This window comes from Ctenopharyngodon idella, chromosome 13 (assembly GCF_019924925.1).
Source record: "Ctenopharyngodon idella isolate HZGC_01 chromosome 13, HZGC01, whole genome shotgun sequence".
Taxonomy (NCBI): Eukaryota; Metazoa; Chordata; class Actinopteri; order Cypriniformes; family Xenocyprididae; genus Ctenopharyngodon; species Ctenopharyngodon idella.
In genome coordinates this window covers 13922165-13945065 of record NC_067232.1, presented here as the reverse complement: position 1 = coordinate 13945065, position 22901 = coordinate 13922165, and the positions used below count along the sequence as shown (strand labels likewise).

At 37.7% G+C, this 22901-nt stretch overlaps 1 protein-coding gene across 2 annotated transcripts; it reads left to right on the top strand.

The window, feature by feature from the left end:
• Positions 1-172: 172 nt before the first annotated feature.
• wdr35 (WD repeat domain 35) lies at positions 173-22530 on the top strand. 2 transcript variants are annotated; one of them, XM_051917945.1, is made up of 29 exons: positions 173-415; positions 618-735; positions 884-955; positions 1057-1149; positions 1538-1666; positions 1852-1985; positions 2584-2749; positions 2887-3035; positions 3449-3574; positions 3668-3853; positions 3983-4015; positions 4348-4404; positions 4510-4570; positions 5326-5470; positions 6715-6784; positions 7104-7157; positions 7239-7348; positions 7484-7700; positions 8515-8595; positions 8847-8983; positions 10767-10970; positions 13224-13370; positions 13889-14021; positions 14147-14257; positions 16062-16226; positions 18566-18706; positions 19024-19180; positions 20267-20507; positions 22020-22530. In XM_051917945.1, the coding sequence occupies exons 1-29, from the start codon at positions 392-394 to the stop codon at positions 22168-22170; spliced, it is 3612 nt and encodes a 1203-aa protein (XP_051773905.1). In that variant the 5' UTR covers positions 173-391; the 3' UTR covers positions 22171-22530. The 2 variants fall into 2 exon arrangements, with proteins under 2 accessions (XP_051773905.1, XP_051773906.1); XM_051917946.1 differs by lacking the exon at positions 4348-4404.
• The last annotated feature ends 371 nt before the right edge of the window (positions 22531-22901 follow it).

Here is a 22901-nt window from a genome sequence, read left to right as displayed (position 1 = left end):
ATTATAACAACGCTTAGAATCTATTCAAATAATTAATTTGACAATAATTTACAATAATATTATCACAAACGATTAATGTGAAAAGAATATGTACCACAATGCTATGAGTTGAGAGTTACTAAGAGAACTACACATACCATGAACGCTATAATCAAACACCATTTCCGGGATTTGGTTACCTAGAAACCAAGCAAACCGTTTTACAGCAGCGCACACGCCTGAAAAATACACAGAAATTTCAAATGCCTTGAAGAACGGATTTATTATACGGTTCCTTTAAATGAAGACAGCGCTGAAATCACCCAAAGTAATCGGGACCAAAAAACTTAATTAGCATCCAAAAACGGTCCATAAACGGTGTGGCAGGCTAGCAAGCTAAGCTAAAGCAAAGATGTTTATTTATCTCAGTAAGAAGGTAAGCGCGACATGCTGTATGAATAGTGTTATTACTGTTATGTGAATATTCTCTGATTAAACGCGGGTTTATGTTGCAGATTAGCTGCAGCATTTTCAGTTATTTTTCTTAAAAAGGCGTTTTTTGCTGATAATGACAGCTGTTTCTGCATAAATTACCTGTTTATCAGGGCTGTTGGCTTTGCTGTTTGTTGTGTCCTCAGATTGCGATTCCAAACAATACGGTTTTAAAGTGTGTGTCTTGGAACAAAGATCAGGGTTTCATCGCTTGTGGAGGAGAGGATGGCCTTTTAAAAGTTCTCAAACTTGAGACTTACACAGGTGGGAACCTGGAACTAACAGTATTTCTATATATATATAGACAGACAAAATGTGAGAAACATTGTGAATTGTTTATTTCTATACATGCTTGAATGAAATGCATCAGTCAACCAATAATTAATTTTTAAATTATGTTTATTTTTCCCAGATGATGCCAAACTGAAAGGCCTGGCTGCTCCCAGCAACCTCTCTATGAATCAGACACTGGAGGGCCACAGTGGTAAGAAAGAGGAGACATGTGATGTCAGTACAGTGTCTGTGTGTTTTGTATTAGCTTCTTTTTTGTGTGCTGTTTCTCTGAGCTTTGATTTGGTTACGCAGGTGCAGTGCAGGTTGTGACTTGGAATGAACAGTATCAGAAACTGACCACCAGTGACCAGAACGGCCTCATCATTGTCTGGATGCTTTACAAAGGTGCACAGTCCTATAACCAAACATTAAGAAAGTACTGTAATATTTAAAAAGTATTTTACTTATATCTTAAAGTTTATTAAAAAAAAATGAAAATTCTGTCACTTTTTACTCTCCCTCATGTTGTTCAAAACCTAAACGACTTTCTTTCTTCTCTGGAACATAAAATAAAATATATTTTGAGAAATGTTTTGTTGTTGTTGTTGTTCATACAATGGCAGTCAGTGGTCACCAAAATGATTTGGTTTCCAACATTTTTCAAAATATCTTACATGTTTCACAGAAGAAAGAAAGTCATACAGTTTTCGAACAACATGAGGGTGAGTAAATGATGACACATTTTTCTATAATTAATATGCAGCCTTTAACTTTGACTTTGTGTGTCAAACAGGTTCATGGTATGAAGAAATGATTAATAACAGGAATAAATCTGTGGTGAGGAGCATGAGCTGGAATGCTGATGGTCTGAAGATCTGCATTGTGTATGAGGACGGTGCTGTGATCGTGGGCTCGGTGGATGGTTAGTATTTCAAATTTAAATTATTATATTATATTACCAAATTATTATAATTTTCTTAAAAAGCAACAAAGCCATCAATATGTAGATGTTTGTTGTTTTATTATATAGTTTTACATTTTCATGCAAGAACATTTTATTTGTGTGATTATAAATGTGTGTGTTTGTTTACCTGTGTGATCTAACAGGGAACAGGATCTGGGGTAAAGAACTGAAGGGGACCCAGTTGGCACATGTGGCCTGGTCTCCAGACAGTAAGATCTTGCTGTTTGGGATGGCCAATGGAGAGATCCACATTTACGACAACCAGGGAAACTTCATTGTAAGTGCTGACAGCCTGGAAATACACTTAATACGCTTTTCAAACTTGAAATGTTTATCCCTGGATCATTCTAAGCCATGGGTAAATGGAATCCTGGATTATCTTGCTTCACGTTTCACACTGCTCATAATTTAACCGGGGTTAACAAGGGTATTCATAAGATGCTGTTTCTGATTGGACGAATGCAGCACTTGATCTGTTTACATAAAGGCTCTAGCATTGTGCATCCTCATATTATACATTGTCGACTGTAATATCAAGTTTTCGGATTATAAAGGTAAGAATAAAACAGTCTCTTCTTTGCTCCATTTGATGTTACATCACAATTTTAAATTTTTCCCCTCAAATTCTGAAACACTGTCCAGAGCATGTGAATATGAGGCACGTGATTGGCTGTCTGTTGCTAAGCACCTAGTTGTAATATTCTAACTCTGCATTGTTTCACACTGCACAAGCAATGCAAGGTGATAATCCCTCCAGAGAAGGGTTTCATAACCTCCGGTAAAAGGTGTTAAGTGCAGTGTGAAAAGCGCTTTAGTAAATAAATGTGTAAAAACACATATTTCCTCTTTGTGTGTGTTTGTGTGTCTGTGCCCAGATGAAGATGACCTTGAGTTGTTTGGCGAATGTAACAGGTGCCCTCAGTATAGCAGGTATCCACTGGTACCCGGGCACAGAGGGGTATCTGGAGCCAGACTGCCCCTGCCTGGCCGTTTGCTTTACTAATGGGCACTGCCAAGTGATGCGGCATGAGAGTGATGACAGTGAGTTTATGTATTTATCAGTGACTCTTTATCTGTCTTTGTGCATGCTGGGGTCATACATTCTAGTACAGTTCTGAATATGAATGTGAAAGAGAAAGAAAATTGGAATTATTGATTGTGTGTGCTTATGTGTGTAGGTCCTGTGATCATTGAGACGTGCATGTGGCATGTGGCCAGTATCCAGTGGAATCACTGTGGCAGTGTTCTAGCTATAGCAGGATCAGTCAGAAACAGCGGAGCAGAGAAAGACATAAATGTTGTTCACTTCTACACTCCATTTGGAGAGGTGAGTACAGATCACGCTCATTTATTGTACAGGCATACGTTATAAAAGTTCTACAAATATAATACATCTTGTCATGCATACACTACTGTTCAGAAGTTTGGGGTTGATAAGATTTTTGTAATTTTTTTGAAAGTCACTTATGAAAGTTGTATGTCTGTATTTCTGTGATGGCAAAGCTGAATTTTCAGCATCATTACTCTAGTCTTCAGTGTCACATGATCCTACAGAAATCATTCTTATATGCTGATTTGGTGCTTCAGTAACATTTCTTATTATTATCAGTGTTAAAACAGTTGTGCTGCTTAATATTTTTATAGAAACTGTTATAACTTTTTTTTAGGAATATTTGATGACTAGCAAGTTCAAAAGAATTTTTTTGTTCCTGTTGATAACTGATATCACCATGTGTCTAGCACTTGCGGACTCTGAAGGTTCCTGGAAAGCAGATGACTGCTGTATCATGGGAAGGTGGAGGACTCCGAATTGGCCTGGCTGTAGATTCCTACATTTACTTTGCCAACATTCGGCCAGATTACAAAGTAATTTAGCTGTAAATAATGGCTATAAGACACAATTTTGTAAAAAAAAAACAGTTAGTGTCTCTGAGCTAATATCCTACTCTGTCTCTATAGTGGGGTTACTGCTGTAACACGGTGGTGTATGCATACACACGGCCTGATAGGCTGGAGTACAGTGTGGTGTTCTGGGACACTAAGAATAATGAGAAGTTTGTAAAATATGTCAGGAGTCTCATGTCCATCACCACCTGTGGAGATTATTGCATCTTGGCAACAAAAGCAGATGACACACATCCACAGGTACTAAAACTGTGATCTCTTAAGTTTAACAAGAGAATATTGTTTTAAATTGATTTAGTGTGTTTACTAGTCATATCTGTGATTTGTGTTGCACCAAATGCTTTGATGTTTTTATCATTTTACAAACAGGAGGACACTGAGGCTGAGGCTGGATCAGCTATGGTAAAGTCACCTATCAAATTCCAGTGTAATAAAAAGCTGTGAAAATGATACCATGTGCATTCTGATCATGGACAGCAGAAAGTTACAGTCAGGAGAGAGTTAACAGTACTACATGACTGTAGCCATTTTCAAAGACAATGAGAAACCTGATCAAACATACAGATGTGACTATATCACAAAGTAAAGACTAAATGACTAATAGCAGCTCTGAACCAGGGTTTCATTCAGTAGGACAGAGAACAGTCTACAGTAGAAAGACATAATATTTTAATATAGAATTTCATTAAATTGAACTTTGAGAAAGCTGTTCTTAAGCAACCACTTTACCACAGGCATTTAATGAGCTGTCCAATCAAAACACCTCAAAGGATCGGTCTAGCAGAAGAAAGGTATTATAAACATCTGCAAAAGAATCCTCTCAGATATTTCCTTGATGCTGTTTAGTGACGTGTACCCATACAGTAAAGAGATGCCTGTCTGTCCTCTGTCCACAGTATGTTCTGGTGTTGTGTAACTCCATTGGAACACCACAGGACTCCAAATATATTGACGTCGGTGAGTTAAGCAATATGACACACTCACTGATTCTATTCATAAGACATCATGCCTAGTCATCCGGTCATTATCGCAAAATAAACTCCAGTCCAGGGCCATCAGGAATCTGAAGATAATAAATATACAAGTGCACAGTATTAAAACTTTTATTTTGTAACACAATGTGGTATGAGAGATACAGCTATGGTTTCACTTTAGCGGCCATTGACAAATCAAAAAGTATTGAATTATATGTAACATATTTAATTCAGAACTGTTTCTTTGATGATAAGCAAGCAGACGGCCAACATACACAGTGTGAAAGCTGCGGTGGGAATCCCGGCTCCTTTCCTCTCACTCTCGCAGGCATCCCGCTAAATTCCTCCCCTGGTTGGGAGAGCAGATTTGTGGGAGGGACAGACGTTCACCCTGATCTCTCTGTGGACAGATTCCAGAGCCTGAACAGTAGCACACAACAGAATCTGTAGTTACTCATAGAAAAACATATTTTTAGGTGAAATCTGATTGATATACATTGTCCCTGAATCCCAATCTAAATATAGAGGTTTGTGTGATTTTCAACAGCCCTCGAAATCACAGAAACCTTAAACAGTCAGCTTTGATAAGTAGATGTGCTATTGTCACCTGATTGTTTTTTGTAATGATGTAACGGTTAAAGGAATTTCTCTTCTTCCACATTCCCTAAAACGTGTGAAATGAATTGCATTCTAGATGTTCTTTCCCAAATGTTTTTGTTCACTTTTCTTCTGTCACAGACCCTCTGTTCGTCACCATGACGAAGACTCACGTGATCGCCGCATCTAAGGAGGCGTTTTACGTTTGGCAGTATCGTGTGGCTAAGAAACTCACTGCTCTTGAGATCAACCAGGTCGCCAAAACAAGAAAGGAAGGCCGGGAGAGGTGAGGGTCAAAGGTCACCTGTCATACAAAAAATTGACAAATAAAGCTTCAAAAAGGTGTTTTTAAAAAATCTTTTCAAAACTGATGTAATGCGTATTTTTGAGTCATGAACAATGTGTTTAAACAAGTTTCAGTTGTTAAATAACATTTCAAACCACCTGACATGGAAAGTGTACCAACCTACACATACTTGAAATTAGCAGTTTTTACCAATATTTGAGAGAGATCTACAAACCTTTTTACTCTGCCATAAGGATCAGTGTGGTCCTCTGGATGATGCATTATCTTGTTTACTGTTATTGCCTTGTCAATTCATAATAAAAGAGCCATATATGCAGTTGTGACATTTGAGAAATGTACAATTTGCTGGACAAAAGTTTTTCAATTGTCTCAACAGCTTTAAAACTACTGATATTTATAAAATTTGTTTATATGAAAGGTTTCAAACGTAAAATGATGCCATAATATTTAGTTTATAATTGTTCATTAATAAGACACCATTTTAAAAAGTTTTCTTAGTCTGTTTATTTGTTCGGATAGTTGTACCACCTGACATTTTGGAGGTGTAAATCAGTCTTCAGTGTCACATGATCCTTCAGAAATCATTCTGATATGCTAATTTAGTGCTCAAGAAAAAAATCTTATTATTATCAATGTTGAAACAGTTCTGCTGCTTAATATTTTTGTGGGTAAATTTTTTCAATATTCTTTGATGAATAAAAAGTTCAAAAGAACAGAATGTATTTGAAATAGAAATTTTAATTCAATTAGGAGAAATTTAATAAAATTGTACATTTGTGATAAGAATGTTCTAGTAATAATCTCAAATTAATTTCAAAGTGAAAATGTAGCTTCTTCAAAAGCTAACTGCAGTTGAAGTTGTAGGACATGCTTTGTCCCATGTCTCAGACTCATTGGCTGAATGAAAGTGACAGATCTGTGTAATATGTAAGCTTTCATCGGCTCAAGCGGTGTTCCTTATTAATGCGTACAGTCTGTGGGCAGGCCTGTCTGCCTGTCTGTCTATCGATGCGGTGTGAGGGTATGCTCGCTGACGGCAGCAGTTTAGAAATGTTCCGTTCATGGTTGTGTGATGAAATTCTGCGACCCACACAGACCAGGAGTAGACCCAGTGTTCTGTTTCCCTTCTACATGATAGAAATACACTGAGGCAATACCTCTCTTGCTCCACTTTACCCACACACTGTCTCTTTTCACTCTGTCTTGCTGACTTTCTTCTCTAGGGTTTATCACATCGATGACAGTCCAAGCGGAACATCGGATGGGACACTGAACTTTGCCAAAGCCTTCACAGTGAGTACACTCATCACATACACTCACCTGTGGCTCTCTCAACCTCTCGTGAGAGGATTAGTGGGGAAAAGTGTCATAACACTGCTCAGCTCAGTCGGTTTATGAATTATTTTGTACTTTTGTTGTATTTTTTTTTTATCTGCTTCATTTTTATATATCAGAAACTCTTCTAAGGGACTCAAATGTCAGAAAATACGTCTTTGCACTATGTGTGGAGACTGCAACCCACCTTTTTAATATCATCCTGTTCCAATACATTCAAGCAACTTCCCTGAGAAAGGGTGATGAGAGTGATGCATGTTTGTTTCGTTTGTTTCAGGCCACCAGAGATCCGATCTGCTGCATCACAGCATCAGACAAGATGCTTCTAGTGGTAAGTCTAATTTACACAAGAACACATACTTTCTCAACCCAAAGCTTCTGTGTGTTTGACATGTGGTTGTGATGCCTGCAGGGTCGTGAGTCTGGTATCTTACAAAGATACAGCCTGCCCAATATCAACCTCCTGCAGAAATATGCTCTCACATCCAGACCATATCAGCTGTCCCTGAATTGCAACTCCAGGTCTGATTTCTCCCTCTCTTTTCTTTTTTTTCTTCTGTCTTCCTATCCTATTGTAACTCTAGACCATATCAGCACCATCATTTTTTGACTAATCACTCTTTTTTGTTTTAACTTGCTTGTATTTTATGTTTCCAGCCGACTGGCTATAATTGACATTACGGGCGTGTTGACGTTTTTGGATGTGGAGACACGGGCTTCGTCAGGGGACGCAGAGGGTGGGTCCACAGCTGGAGACCCATCTAAATTCGAGCGCAAGGATGTCTGGGATATGAAATGGGCTAATGATAACCCAGATCTGTTCTCCATGATGGAGAAAACAAGAATGTATGTCTTCAGAAACCTGGACCCTGAGGTGAGACATAGACGCTTTGTCCCAATTCACATACTATCCGTCCTAAATAGTATTCGAAATTAGAATTAGTGTGTCCCAAATCGTAGTATGTTGAAATGAGTATTCCAAAGACACCTGGACTGGAATAAACACATAAATGGAAAGAAAGAAAGATTGAGAGTTTTGTTAAAGCCACTGTACTTTTATGTATACAGAGTTTAGGAAGTGCTGGCATTTTCAATTAAACACACACATACTTGTATATGTGGTTTACGGGGACTCTCCACAGGCGTAATGGTTTTTATACTGTACAAACTGTATATTCTATCCCCTTACACTAACCCTACCCCTAAACCTACCCATCAGACCCATCAAACCTTTGGCATTTTTTTTTAAATTTCAAAACAAAAACTGTTTAGTATTTTTGTTAAGCCATTTGGTTTATGAGGACACAGGAAGTTGTAATACTCATGTCATTATACACAATTGTAAACCATATATACAAGAACACACACACATACACACACACACACACACACAGTAAACCACAGCACACATGGCCTGTAGATCAGACCACCCACTGCAGAGATTTAACAGATCCTTTTTCGTCTTGCACAGGAAAAAAAAGCAGGAAGTGTGGTTTACAGGTTCTGTTCACACATTATGCACAATATTCACACTAATATTAAAAGTGAATTCTCATAAATAACCAGTCTGAACTTAAATAAAAAAAAAAATAATAATAATTCTTCAGTTTTTTTTTTTTAATTTACAGCAGTACTAATGTGAGTATTCACTCCTGACAAGCTCATATTTGTGTTGTGTTTGATTACAGGAACCAATTCAAACATCTGGCTTCATCTGCCACTTTGAGGATCTGGAGATCAAATCTGTTCTTTTGGATGAGATTATGAAGGTTGGTTGGAATATGTGTTTAATTTGTTGTGATTATGAATTTATTTCAACCTGTGAATATTAATGAATTTTTAAAGTTGAAATTTCCAGGACTAAAAAAAAAGTCATGGAAAATGTTATAGTGAATATTTGCTCTAAAATATTTATTTTTAAATTAAGTATAGATAATCTCTATAAAATGATTTTTTTTAAAATAAATCCTATTAATTTGTCCAAAGTTGTGTGAACCCTGAATATAATTTTATCTTTTAGAATCCAGAGGTTCCAAATAAAGATTATTTAATGAACTTTGAGATCCGCTCACTGAGGGACAGCAGGGCGCTGATTGAGAAAGTTGGAATTGAAGATGCTTCTCAGTTTATTGAGGACAATCCCCATCCGCGCCTCTGGTGAGAGAGACACGCATTCCACACAATAAATGGGGCAGTTTGGTTATTTATTCAAGCAAAGCTGCACACACAAAAAGGAATACATTAATAAAAGCATAGTTAGGTAGTATGGAAGAGTGTTCTAAAACATGCTGTGTGGGTTTGTTTATTTGTGAGTGAGTGTCTGTTTATTATACATTTTAGAGATTTGAGTCGTGTTTGTCTGTGTCCTGGAAGTGGAAAGTATGGGCTCCAGTTTTATAGTCTGAATGAAGTGTGAAGTACAGTTTTATGATCTGAATGATGATCCTGGCACTGGCAGAACAAGATAAAACCAATAAGGCAGCAAAGTTCTGGAGAGCGTTTTCCTAGTGTATCTGCCTGACCATTGAAAAGGAAATCTGTAAAAAGTGGAATAAAATGAACTGTAATATAAAAAGGCAGTTATTTATGGTTCATTTAAAAAAAATAAATAATCATCTAAGACAGAGTTGAGAAAGAGAGATATGTTACCTTCAAAACCATAAAGTTTTGGAGCGGCTCTATTGATTTAGGAGCCCTCTGGAGTTTTAGTGGCTCTGTCAGTTCTCACAGCACAAGGAGGAATTTCAGATTGGACTCTTGCTACAGAAAAGGGTAGGCAAACCCTAGTGTCATGTTAGCTTATGTTTAATGTTCTTCACCAGTGCTTCAAAGCACTGTACCTTCATCTAACATACATTATTGACAGGACACACTGTGGAATGAATATTTCACTGAAAACGCAATGCGAGTCTCTAATCTCTTTGCCATCTCTGATGTAATCAGTCTGGTTTTCTGTACATTATTGCTGTTTTGGACTGATTGTTTAAATGAATTTGCTTACTGGATCATTGGACTGAACCTTCCCGGAGCTTAGTGACTCAAAATTATCTGATCATAAAACAGAGAATCATTTATAACAGAATCTCTGAAAATCAGTCAAGAGCACATCCAGGTCACATTTGACCCCATACTCTATAATATTTATCATGTTTTATATTTTGCAAAATCTCATATTTAGAATTTATCTCATTATATTTATACTCTCTTATATTCAGAATTTAAGAATTTGATACACTTTATTTTGATAGTCTACTTTAGACATGATTTTGGGGTGAAATGTAGGCAGTACATTAGTACTGGGCAGTACATTTAGTGCATTATCAAGTGAGGAAAGTTGCTGTTAATACTGTCAGACAGGAACTGGAGAAGGAATCCTATAGGAATATGGTGTAAAGAAAGCAAGAGCCATGTGTCAGCTCTCTCTTTCAATCTGTGTGTGTTTGCTTGGATACAAGTGTGTGAGCTCAGAGGCTCTGTTGTTTGATTTTGCTCATCCTTAACATGCCAATGTGTCAGAGGTCAGAGGTTTTCTTAGCTTTCCATGAGCACATGAAAAGATCCCAGAAAGACTCACTTCGCCCTCTTTGTCCACTTTCTGTGACTCAGTTCTCCAAAACTGTCAGTCTAAAGTGCCTTCAGTGAAGCAGACCTAGCTATATGCAGCTGAAAGATTATCAGTCATTTTGTTAATGTCCACATTTTGATGATGTTTTAGCAATTTTAAGTGTGTTTAAACTGTTTAAGCAATTTTAAGTGAGGGAAATCTTTAATGAAATCAAATACTGTACAAATACATATACTTTAAATTACAAATTTCATCAAAACTAATGTGTCAGATTCTGGAAATATGGATATTTGAGGTCTTCAGTGTGAAATTTCAGACCTTCTGTACTTGACAACTTGAAAATTCAGTAAGTTGTATCTATGTGTGCTCTTCCAGGCGTCTGTTGGCAGAAGCGGCACTGCAGAAGCTGGATTTGAAGATGGCTGAACAGGCGTTTGTGCGCTGTAGGGACTACCAGGGCATTGAATTTGTGAAGAGACTGAGCAACCTGCAGAGTGAAGCCATGAAACAGGCCGAGGTAGCTGCTTACTTCAGCAGGTTCGAGGAGGCAGAGAGGATGTACCTGGACATGGACCGCAGGTACACACAGGAGATGATAAATTAAATCTTTATGCTGTGTGAAATCTCTGTGGACAAGCATGCTTCACTCACATATATATAATATACAGTATCTCACAGAAGTGAGTACACCCCTCACATTTTTGTAAATATTTTATTATATCTTTTCATGTGACAACACTGAAGAAATGACACTTTGCTACAATTTAAAGTAGTGAGTGTACAGCTTGTATAACAGTGTAAATTTGCTGTCCCCTTAAAATAACTCAACACACAGCCATTAATGTCTAAACCGCTGGCCACAAAAGTGAGTACACCCTAAGTGAAAATGTCCAAATTGGGCCCAATTAGCCATTTTCTCTCCCCGGTGTCATGTGACTCGTTAGTGTTACAAGGTCTCGGGTATGAATGGGGAGCAGGTGTGTTAAATTTGGTGTTATCGCTCTCACTCTCTCATACTGGAACTCAAAGAACTACAAAGAACTCTCTGAGGATCTGAAAACAATAATTGTTGCTCTACATAAAGATGGCGTAGGCTATAAGAAGTTTGCCAAGACCCTGAAACTGAGCTGCAGCACGGTGGCCAAGACCATACAGCGGTTTAACAGGACAGGTTCCACTCAGAACAGGCCTCGCCATGGTCGACCAAAGAAGTTGAGTGCACGTGCTCAGCGTCATATCCAGAGGTCGTGTTTGGGAAATAGACTTATGAGTGCTGCCAGCATTGCTGCAGAGGTTGAAGGGGTGGGGGGTCAGCCTGTCAGTGCTCAGACCATACGCCGCACACTGCATCAAATTGGTCTGCATGGCTGTCGTCCCAGAAGGAAGCCTCTTCTAAAGATGATGCACAAGAAAGCCCGCAAACAGTTTGCTGAAGACAAGCAGATTAAGGACATGGATTACTGGAACCATATCCTGTGGTCCGATGAGACCAAGATAAACTTATTTGGTTCAGATGGTGTCAAGTGTGTGTGGCGGCAACCAGGTGAGGAGTACAAAGACAAGTGTGTCTTGCCTACAGTCAAGCATGGCGGTGGGAGTGTCATGGTCTGGGGCTGCATGAGTGCTGCTGGCACTGGGGAGCTACAGTTCATTGAGGGAACCATGAATGCCAACATGTACTGTGACATACTGAAGCAGAGCATGATCCCCTCCCTTCGGAGACTGGGCCGCAGGGCAGTATTCCATCATGACAACGACTCCAAACACCTCCAAGATGAATACTGCCTTGCTAAAGAAGCAGAGGGTACCTAAACCCTATTGAGCATCTGTGGGGCATCCTCAAACGGAAGGTGGAGGAGCGCTGGGTCTCTAACATCCACCAGCTCCGTGATGTCGTCATGGAGGAGTGGAAGAGGACTCCAGTGGCAACCTGTGAAGCTCTGGTGAACTCCATGCCCAAGAGGATTAAGGCAGTGCTGGAAAATAATGGTGGCCACACAAAATATTGACACCCTGGGCCCAATTTGGACATTTTCACTTAGGGGTGTACCCACTTTTGTGGCCAGCGGTTTAGACATTAATGGCTGTGTGTTGAGTTATTTTGAGGGGACAGCAAATTTACACTGTTATACAAGCTGTACACTCACTACTTTACATTGTAGCAAAGTGTCATTTCTTCAGTATTGTCACGTGAAAAGATATAATCAAATATTTACAAAAATGTGAGGGGTGTACTCACTTCTGTGAGATACTGTGTGTAATATATATATATATATATATATATATATATATATATATATATATATATATATAAATAAAGCTAATTCAAAATATTAATAAATACTATAATAGTACGTAAATAATTCTAACAAATATGAAATGTTTTACTGGGCAGGATTCAAACTGACATGTACTACCATGCAACATATACAGTGTGCACTACTTATGCTTTGCTGATGAAGTCTCTTTTGAACACTGTATTACAAATGTTACTAATTTATATTTCTACATTACACATTACATCCTTTTTTACGATTTTTGGCTTTTTACCAAACAATAGCCATTTATATATTTTCCTGGCATACAACAAGAAATTACCATATCTTAATTTAATGGAGTACTAATTTAAATAAGCTTCATAGATGGATGACTTTTAGATTTTAAAAAAAACAACACTCAAATTAATTTCCAAATGTGTCTCTGTTGCTTCTGCTCTGGATTTTTGTTTATGTGGTTATGGCCAACATTTTAATTAACTAAATTGAAAAAGCAACAAAAATCAATTATTTTTGAATGTTCATCTTTCTCCCCCCCACCCCCCGGTCTCTTTAGGGATTTGGCGATCAGTTTGCGTATAAAGCTCGGTGATTGGTTCAGGGTTCTGCAGTTGCTGAAGACAGGATCAGGTGACTCTGATGATTCTCTTCTGGAGCAGGCCTACAATGCCATTGGAGACTACTTTGCAGACAGACAGAAATGGTAGGTTGTTTAAGTATAGGTGTTTTCAGATGTGCATATGAGTTTATGTATGTGTATGTGCTTTGTGTGTTTGTCCAGGCAAAGCCACGCAGCTGAATGTCTGTCGTACGATAATTGTTTCAGTGTCATACACTCGTTTAAAGTCCGCATGAAATGGAATTTGCGATAGCCTTTTCTTCTCTATTGTCACGGCAAACATGCACGTCATCAGAGAATAGATGTCACTGCAAGTGGGATGGGATGTTATATTTAGTAAAGATTACGAGGACACATGCGTTTTTTTAAAAATAATGATGTGCTTGGATAAATAATTTATAATGAATACAGCAATATTCTATAACAATTCTACAGCAATTGTCAATTTTGACTTTATGCATACAGTAAGCCATTAAATCAAAAGGTTTTAAAATGATAAGAAACATTTAAGTGTGTCCAAATTTGACTGGTTGTGTACTTACTGTTAAATTGTGTTTTATTTGATTGTTAACACAGAGACTTGACGTATGTTTGTTCCACAGGTTGAATGCAGTCCAGTATTACCTGCAGGGTCGTAATCAGGAGCGTCTGGCTGAATGTTATTATATGCTGGAGGACTATGATGGTCTGGAGAGACTTGCAAACTCCCTACCAGAAAACCATAAACTGCTACCAGTGGGTGCTCTCTCTTTTTTTCTCTCTCCTTTCTTATGCTTTCTCAGCAGACCAATCAGCAATGTTTGGTTCAGATTATCTTAAAATGCCTTGAACTGTGCTTCATTGTTTGTTTGTGTGTGTAGGACATTGGTCAGATGTTTGTTACCGTGGGAATGTGTGAGCAGGCTGTCAGTGCATTTCTGAAATGTAACCAGCCCAAAGCAGCTGTGGATGCCTGTGTGCATCTAAACCAGGTGAGAGTTCATACACAAACCTACACAACTTTAGCTTGTTGTATGGTTTTGATATGTTATGAATGTTAAAGGTTTAGCGTGTATTAATATTATATTAATTGCATTAATTATATTGATATTACAGTAAATTAGGGATGTCAATAGATTAAAATATTTCTGATTAAACTGTATAATTTTTTTCTAGTTAATGTATTTGGTTCCTTTTTAAAGAAAAAAAAAATAAAGACACAGAACAAAGATTTCTCATTTGCATAGAAAACACACATTATATATTTCTCACACCTAAACTCAAAATAATTAAAGGGTTAGTTCACCCAAAAATGAAAATTCTGTCATTTATTACTCACGCTCATGCCGTTCCAGACCTGTAAGACCTTCGTTAATCTTCGGAACGCAAATTGAGATATTTTTTGTTTAAATCGATGGGTCTGTGAGGCCTACATAGGGAGCAATGACATTTCCTCTCTCAAGATCCATAAAGGTACTAAAAACATATTTAAATCGGTTCATGTGAGTACAGTGGTTCAATATTAATATTATAAAGCGACGAGAATATTTTTGGTGCGCCAAAAAAAAACAAAATAATTATTCAGTGACGGCTGATTTCAAAACACTGCTTCAGGAAGCTTCGGAGTGTAATGAATCAGTGTGTCGAATCCGCAGTTCGGAGCGCCAAAGTCACGTGATTTCAGCAGTGTGGCGGTTTGACACGCGATCCGAATCATGATTCGATACGCTGATTCATTATGCTCCGAAGCTTCCTGAAGTAGTGTTTTGAAATAGGCCATTATCTTGTTTTTTTTTGGTGCACCAAAAATATTCTCGTTGCTTTATAATATTAATATTGAACCACTGTACTCACATGAACTGATTTAAATATGTTTTTAGTACCTTTATGGATCTTGAGAGAGGAAATGTCATTGCTCCCTATGTAGGCCTCACGGAGCCATCGGATTTCAACAAAAATATCTTAATTTGTGTTCCGAAGATCAACGAAGGTCTTACGGGTGTAAAACGGCACGAGGGTGAGTAATTAATGACAGAATTTTCATTTTTGGGTGAACTGACCCTTTAAATAATATTAAACAATATTGTAACTTTCTGAACACTTTCATGGATTTATTCTTGCATATTTATCTAAGAGGTTTTTGCAGATACAAATCCATTTTTCACTTTATATTTAATACTTGAATTCCACTTTACAAAGTCTGCATAAAACTTTATATTTGATAAACATCTCTGGATTTCATTTATAAATAAATGATACATTAAAGAAGGTATTTCCTCTTTCATGTACTGATCTGATAAACAACACATAAATCACAAAAACGCGCACGCGCACACACACACACACACACACACACACACACACACACACACACACACACTTGTGCTGCTTCTCTTGCAACAGTTATAATTAATCTTTAGAAATCACACAGAAAATAATTAAATTATAATGTTGAATTGAATATAAATGTGTTATCTGTGTTAAAAAAATTAGACTTTGACAGCCCTATTTAATATGCATTTCTCAAAAAACATCTTCCTCTCTTCACTGAATACATTCTGACTCACTGCCTTTTCTTCAGCTTTTTGGCGATTGAGAGATAATGACACTTCTGTCATTAGTTTAAATGAGAGGTTCAGAGAGATCACAGTGCTCATCATCAGTTCTGCTGAAAGATCCAGTTGCAGCTGTTATGTCATCACACTCATCTGCTCATGAAACCTGTGTGTGATGAATGTTTAGATATTTGATATCTAAAAACATCGAAACAAATGAGCAATTGTGTGCATTTTTCAGTGGAACAAAGCTGTGGAACTTGCCAAAAACCACAGTATGAAGGAAATCGGGCCTCTTCTGTCAAAATATGCCTCACATCTGCTGGAGAAAAACAAAACTCTAGAGGCTGTAGAGCTCTACAGAAAAGCCCATCACTTTCTGGATGCTGCCAAACTCATGTTTAAGGTATGTCTGTATCTATCAGCTTATGTAAGAAAACAAATGACATTTGGAATCCTCAGATTTTGAAACCAGTGATGACAATAATTTAAAGTAAAGAAAAAAGGAAAAAAAAAAAAATCAATTATTTTACATTGTAGCAGCACCTCTCTTCCCAGTCTGTCAGTAACGCTCTGTTTAGTTCCTAGCACTATTAAAGGGATAGTTCATCCAAAAAAGAAAATTTGCTGTTAATTTACTTACCCTCAGGCCATCCAAGATGTAGGTGAAACCATGGTCCTCTGTGATTCATATAATGGAAGTCAATGGGTGCCATCACTTTAAGATTCAGAAAAACATAGGCAGACAAAACAAATTAATAGCCGCGGCTCCTGGTGGTACATTGAGGTCTTAAGAAGCAAAACGATCTGTCTATGCAAAAAAATGAACATTGTTTACAACATTATTACCTCTAATCCACAGCCTTGGCAAACGGTCCTGAGCGTGTTCATGACAGTCTGGTGCACAAGCTTCCTGTAGCATAATGACGTATGTGCAGGAGCAAACTCACACGTGAGCTAATGCTGTGTTTGTTTACAACAGAGAGGGAAGATGCTTTTGTTGTATTGTTCATCAAAGTGGTACTTAGTTGTGCTTATCCTGAATGCTGCAACCTATATATAAAAATTAAGATTATGTTTGCTTGCGCGATCTCAGGCTGGGAAGATTGTCTTCACAGATTCCCAACGTTTGAGCTTATACGTCATTATGCTACAGGAAGCTCGTGCACCAGACTGTCATGAACCCGCTCAGGACCGTTTGATGAAGCTGTGAATTACAGGTAATAATGTTGTAATAATGTTCAGTTTCTTGCATAGACCGATTGTTTCGCTTTTCAAGACGATTTACAACAAAGGGACGGCACTCTTTGACTTCGATTATATGAATCACGAGGACCACGGTTTCAGCTTAAAATCTTCTTTATTGTTCTATTGGAGAAAAAAAGTCACCTACATCTTGGATGGCCTGAGGGTGAGTAAATTAACAGCAAATTTTCATTTTTTTGGGTGAACTATTCCTTTAAGCCCTCCTTCCTAAAAGCGCAATGTGATTGGTCAGCTCGATCGGTCAACCACTTCGAGCGTGTTTTGGAAATGTCACTCCTTTTACCATAGCCATGAAAGTTTCAACACACTACTAACGCAACTTAACCAGGTCTCGACCCCTTTGCATACGCCTTAGATGGTAATTATTTAAATGCAGAATATTGTGACGTGTTCATTCCGGGAAAAAAACATTCCGGGAGTTCAGAAGCAGTGCTTACTGATATAGAGAATACTTCCCTTCGGAGTGGACTTTGTGCTTTGCAAATTTGCAGACCTTTTTCATGCTCAAACAGACACATTTAAAGGTAATGTTCAATTTTTGCTCCACTGGACAAAATTGCAAAAATTATGATGACATAATGAAAAAAATAGTGTTTTGTTTCTGTTAAACCAATTTTGTTATGCCCAACCCATTTGTGAGATTTCCATTTCTGTTAGTGGAATAGAAACAACACACTTAACATTTAAAGTCAGGATGTTTTTGTAATTGTAAAATATTTTTAGATGACACACTCAGGGCTTTTCACACTGCGCTTAACCCCAGGTTATAGTTGTTCTAAACACCGCTTTTAACCCCTGGTAAAGTAATGTTTCACACTTGTAATTTAGAAGCGGGTCTAGCACTGCTTTTTACCCGAGGTTATGAAACCCTGCTCCGGAGCAGGGTTAGCACCGCTTTTGCAGTGTTAACCCCGCACTGTGGTGCCAAACTTATATAGTGTGAAATGATGCGGTGCTAGAATGTTATGACTAGATGCTTAACAACGGCTAACCAATAACGTGCATTATAATCACATGCTTTAGACAGTCACAGAAACACTGCACATTGTATATAAACTGTAAATTCGGTGTTTGAGAGGAAAATGTCAAATGCTGACAAAAAATGCAACAATTTGAGTGAAGAAGAGACCGTTTCATTCTTACCTTTTATAGTCTGAAATGTCCATTCAGTATAAACTCGATGGTACAGTTGGCAATACGAGGATGTGCAATGCTAAAGCTATGTAAACAGGTCACGTGCTGCGTTTATCCAATGACACTGACACCCCAAATATGCAAATAAGAACATTAACCCAGGGTTTAGGAATGTACAATGTGAAACATCAGCTTATGAATACCCAGGATTAATTGTTAACCCCAGGTAAATTATGAGCAGTGTGAAACTTTAAGCATGATAACCCAGGATTTAGTTTACCTGGGGTTTAGAATGACCCAGGGTTAACTATTTCAAGTGTGGAAAGCCCTTTTGTTTCACCTTAGATCGCTGAAGATGAGGCAAAAAAGAGAACGAGACCATTGCGAGTGAAGAAGCTGTATGTGCTCGCTGCCTTGCTGGTAGAAGACTTCCACACCCAGATCAAAAGCTCACAGCAAAGCAAAACCAAGGGCAAGAAATCAGAGGTATTTTAATGGTTCAAACATCCTCATACAGTATATAATAAAAACTCCTGTTTTCTCTTTCCAAAAGCTCTGCTTGCTGAATGTAATTTAGATTTAGTAAAGGGCTAACCTACTATAGGTTTATTTATCATTTGTGATTTTTCTATTTTTCTATTATGCAAAAAGCTGTGGTCGTTGTTAAGTTACTTTCAGTGCCGTGGTCTGCAGCTGCAGCCTGACTCAGAGTCCGACAGCATCGGAGGGGCAGGAAATCAGTTGTGATGAAGGGCTCATTTACAGCCTAGTGGTGGGTAATTTGTGTGTGTGATTTATTTTAGGCCACCAGTGCATTAGCAGGGCTGTTAGAGGAAGATGAGACGTCTTCAGACAGCCGTATCCTGGATGACGCCTGGCGTGGGGCAGAGGCCTATCATTTCTTCCTGCTTGCGCAGAGACAGCTGTACGATGGCAAGGTGGACGCAGCCATGAGGACAGGTGACACATAAAAACCCAATGAGTTGTGATAGCCTATGCACACTTAATGTTTACATTATTTAGTGGCTTTGGGGCGAAATCTGTTGAGGTTTGTCAACTGGTAACCTAATGTTCACTGTCTTTAAAACACTAGGGCTGTGTCCGAAATTGACCCTTATACTCTTAAATAGGGCACAGTTTGAGGGGCAGCCATTTGTAGTAGTGACTCAAACCATAGTGGACGTTATCGGATGCATTCATTCAATCCCATAATGCACCGCAATAACGAGTGAGCAACTAATAGCAAACAAATAGCGGTGAAACAAAGTCCTATGTACTGTATATGAACAAATTCATTATCACTTTTCCTCTGTTTGTGTAAGACCACAGTAATGATGTCCATATGAATATTCTGAGGATTGTAAATCTGTGTGTGTGTGAATGCATGCATGGTATGTCTGGCCTTGCCTGTGCACATAAAGTGTTAAATCGCTCACCTGAACAGAGAAAACAAACTTAAAGTGAAGTCTTTACAGCGTTCAATCCACACATACACTCTTGCAAAAGATGTTTGCTTACACGAAAGTCTAGACAAAATGTGTAAACCACAGATTACATCATATCCAGGACCACCTGGGAAAGAGGTGTGCATGCTTGTGTGTGTGGGGGTTAATATTTTTGTCTTTCAGCTGTGCTTTCATTGCATACTTCTATTAAAGTCTTGAAAATTATCTATTAAAAATGCTTAGAGTTGCACTGATATTAAAATTCTGATAATAAATATTATTAAGCTGGTAATTCTTTTAATGTCATGACAGATAACCAATAAATGGCCAATTTTAAAATTATATATAATTTTGCCTAAAGTTAATTAAAAATAAAGCTCTAAAAACAAATTGTGAAAAGTGAAATTAGGTTTCACAGCATTATACAGTATGAAATATGTATATTCATTTTGAGATTTAATAAAAATCATATTTGAAAGTGTTATTAAATTATTTTCCTTTTAGTGAGCTTTAGATGGCGGTGGCCGTGACATCCCTTAGTAAAATCTTTTGTTCCTCAAGTGTACAGCAATTCAATAATTACTTTATTCTTCATTTCTAGCTCTCCATCTCCGTGACTATGAGGATATTATCCCTGCTGTGGAGATTTACTCTCTGCTAGCCATCTGCTCATCTGCTAATTGTGCGTTTGGTACGTGTTCACGTGCCTTTATTAAGCTGGAATCTCTGGAAGCACTGACTCCAGATCAGAGGCAGCTTTATGAAGACCTGGCCCTGGAGATCTTCACCAAACACAGCCCCAGAGACACCCGGCAAAGCCAGCGAGACAGCCTCACTGATGGGTAAGGCAGGCCAGATGTGCTATGTAACCTCACTGAGCGTACAACCGCTGGAAACTCAGGCCCCGTTTAAACGATAATTGAGGCGGATCCTTTGTTATGGCTTGTAGACGGAGCTGTGAGGTCACAGTGACGCAAGTGTAAAATAGTGTGAGACAGTGGCGTAAGGGTCAGTGTGTATGACTTAGGCTCGTATCACTGTGGTGTGCCGGGTGACTGGAAATTTCCAGACCATTCAGATTATTACATCAGCACAGTTCTCCCTGTAAACTGTAGTAAAACATTGGGAACGTTAGTAAATGTACACTCAGTTTGAAGTCAGTAAGATTTTTTTTTTTAAATGCTTTTGAAGAAGTCTCTTATGCTCATCAAGGCTGCATTTATTTTATTAAAAATACAGTAAAAACAGGACAATTTTGAAATATTATTGCAATTAAAAAAATATTTTTTCAATTGTAATATATTTTAAAATGTAATTTATTCTTGTGATGGCAAAGCTGAATTTTTAGCATCATTACTCCAGTCTTCAGTGTCACATGATCCTTCAGAAATCATTCTAATATGCTGCTCAAGTAACATTTCTTATTATCATCAGTGTTGGTATCAAAATAAATCTTATCAAAATACTCCTGTTTTTTCAGGATTTTTTTGATGAATAGAAAGTTCAGAAGAGCTTAAAATAGTTTTTTTTTGGTACCAATGTAAAAGTCTGTTTTATCACTTTTGATGATTTAATGCATCCTTGTTTTTTGTTTTTGTTTTTTTTTAAACATCTTACTGACTCCAAACTTAAGTAGTCTTATTTTTTTCCTCAGTGAAGCTGTCATTTAGCATTCTTTCTTTGCAAAGCCCTGAAGTGATGAATACACATCACACACATTTACAGGGTAAAATTATTCCAATAATTAATTAAATGCATTACATTTGTTTATGCGTGCAAAGTTCTCCTGTTTCAGCCTATTTCAGTCTAATGTGATGAGAATATGAGTAAAAAAAAGCCTGTTCACAGCAAGGACGATAACTAATAATAATACCTATAAAGTACCTATAAATATAGTTACCTATAAATATAGTTCTAAAAATCACTCTAAAGATAAAAAAAGTCCACACCAAAACTATTACGATAACGACACAGAGGAAAGATATTGTTGGAATCACTTCCAGAGCTATTTTCTTCCAGCTGATGAATGATAAAAGCATTGACAGTCAATCAGAATCCATCCTGCTTTAAAGAGCTCAAGCATTTAAAACGCCAGAGGACAAACCTGCAGAGCGCGCTTATAATAAACGGAACAAAATCGCTCACTGGTGTGGATGCTGATGCCGTCTTACTTTATAGTTATCATTCTTGGTGTGAAAGGGCCTTTAATCAGCACAAAAAGGTGACGCAGCGAATTAACTTTCCAATTATGTTAATAAAACAATTTTAAACTGGTTAAAAGGTTCAGCATGTGTGATGATGCATTCTGACTTGATGAATGAACCTCTCTCTCTCTCTCTTCCTGTTTTTCTCAGGCCGGAGGGCAAGTTGCCCACCTGTATAGTGACAGGAAGAATGATATCTGAGTACCAGTTCTGGATGTGCAGTGTGTGTAAGCACTGTGCTTTGGAGCAGGAGGTCACACAACACAACTTCTGTCCTCTCTGTCACTCCCCAGTGGGATAAATTGTTCCGATCTCTTTCCCAAGCTCAGCTCTTGCTCCATCAAATGTCAGTCTTTTTGATGTACCTTAGGACACAAGACACAGGGTTAGAAAGCTTAAAACATATGTGATTTGAATGTTCAAACAAATTAACATGTATATTTGTACATTGAATCTCTTTTATACATCTTTTATATACATTATTTTCACTTAAAATAATATTACACACATTTTCCTGTGAAACATTCTTATGTAAACCACACTCAACTTAATTTGACCATTTATGTAAGAGTGGGTTTTAACGGTTTGAAAAGATACTGTATGAGTGTGTGTATGACGTTTTTTAGTTAGGAAATGAAAAAAGAAACTGAATATCTCCTATTATTTTAGCATTAATCAAGCAATAGAACAACAATTTGCCTGTTAATCTAAAATTAACTTTTCTATATTTATGAAAAAAAAAAGAAAAAAAAAAAGACATTAATCATACGCTTGTTTACTTGTGTCCTTTCTGATATGAATTGAGAATTTACATATTTAATTTTAGGCACCTGTCCATTGAAACTTTTAAAGAATATCTTGCTGAATTCGGGATCGCTTACTATTTCTAATTTTAGAATATCTTTCAGTGGTAGAAATCGTGAGAGTACTATGCTGTCTCTCTTACCTGACCTCATCTTGTCGAATGTCACGCAATACTGCCCTCTACAGTCGGTCCTGAGTTCTGACGCTTCCGAGTTTTGTCGCTGAGCA

Excerpts from the sequence above, each read along its gene's own strand:
- wdr35 (XM_051917945.1), top strand. The coding sequence starts at position 392 with ATGTTTATTTATCTCAGTAAGAAG. Across the intron at positions 7,349-7,483 it reads TCCCTGAATTGCAACTCCAG|CCGACTGGCTATAATTGACA; the intron begins GTCTGATTTCTC and ends TTATGTTTCCAG. Across the intron at positions 19,181-20,266 it reads GGACGCAGCCATGAGGACAG|CTCTCCATCTCCGTGACTAT; the intron begins GTGACACATAAA and ends CTTCATTTCTAG.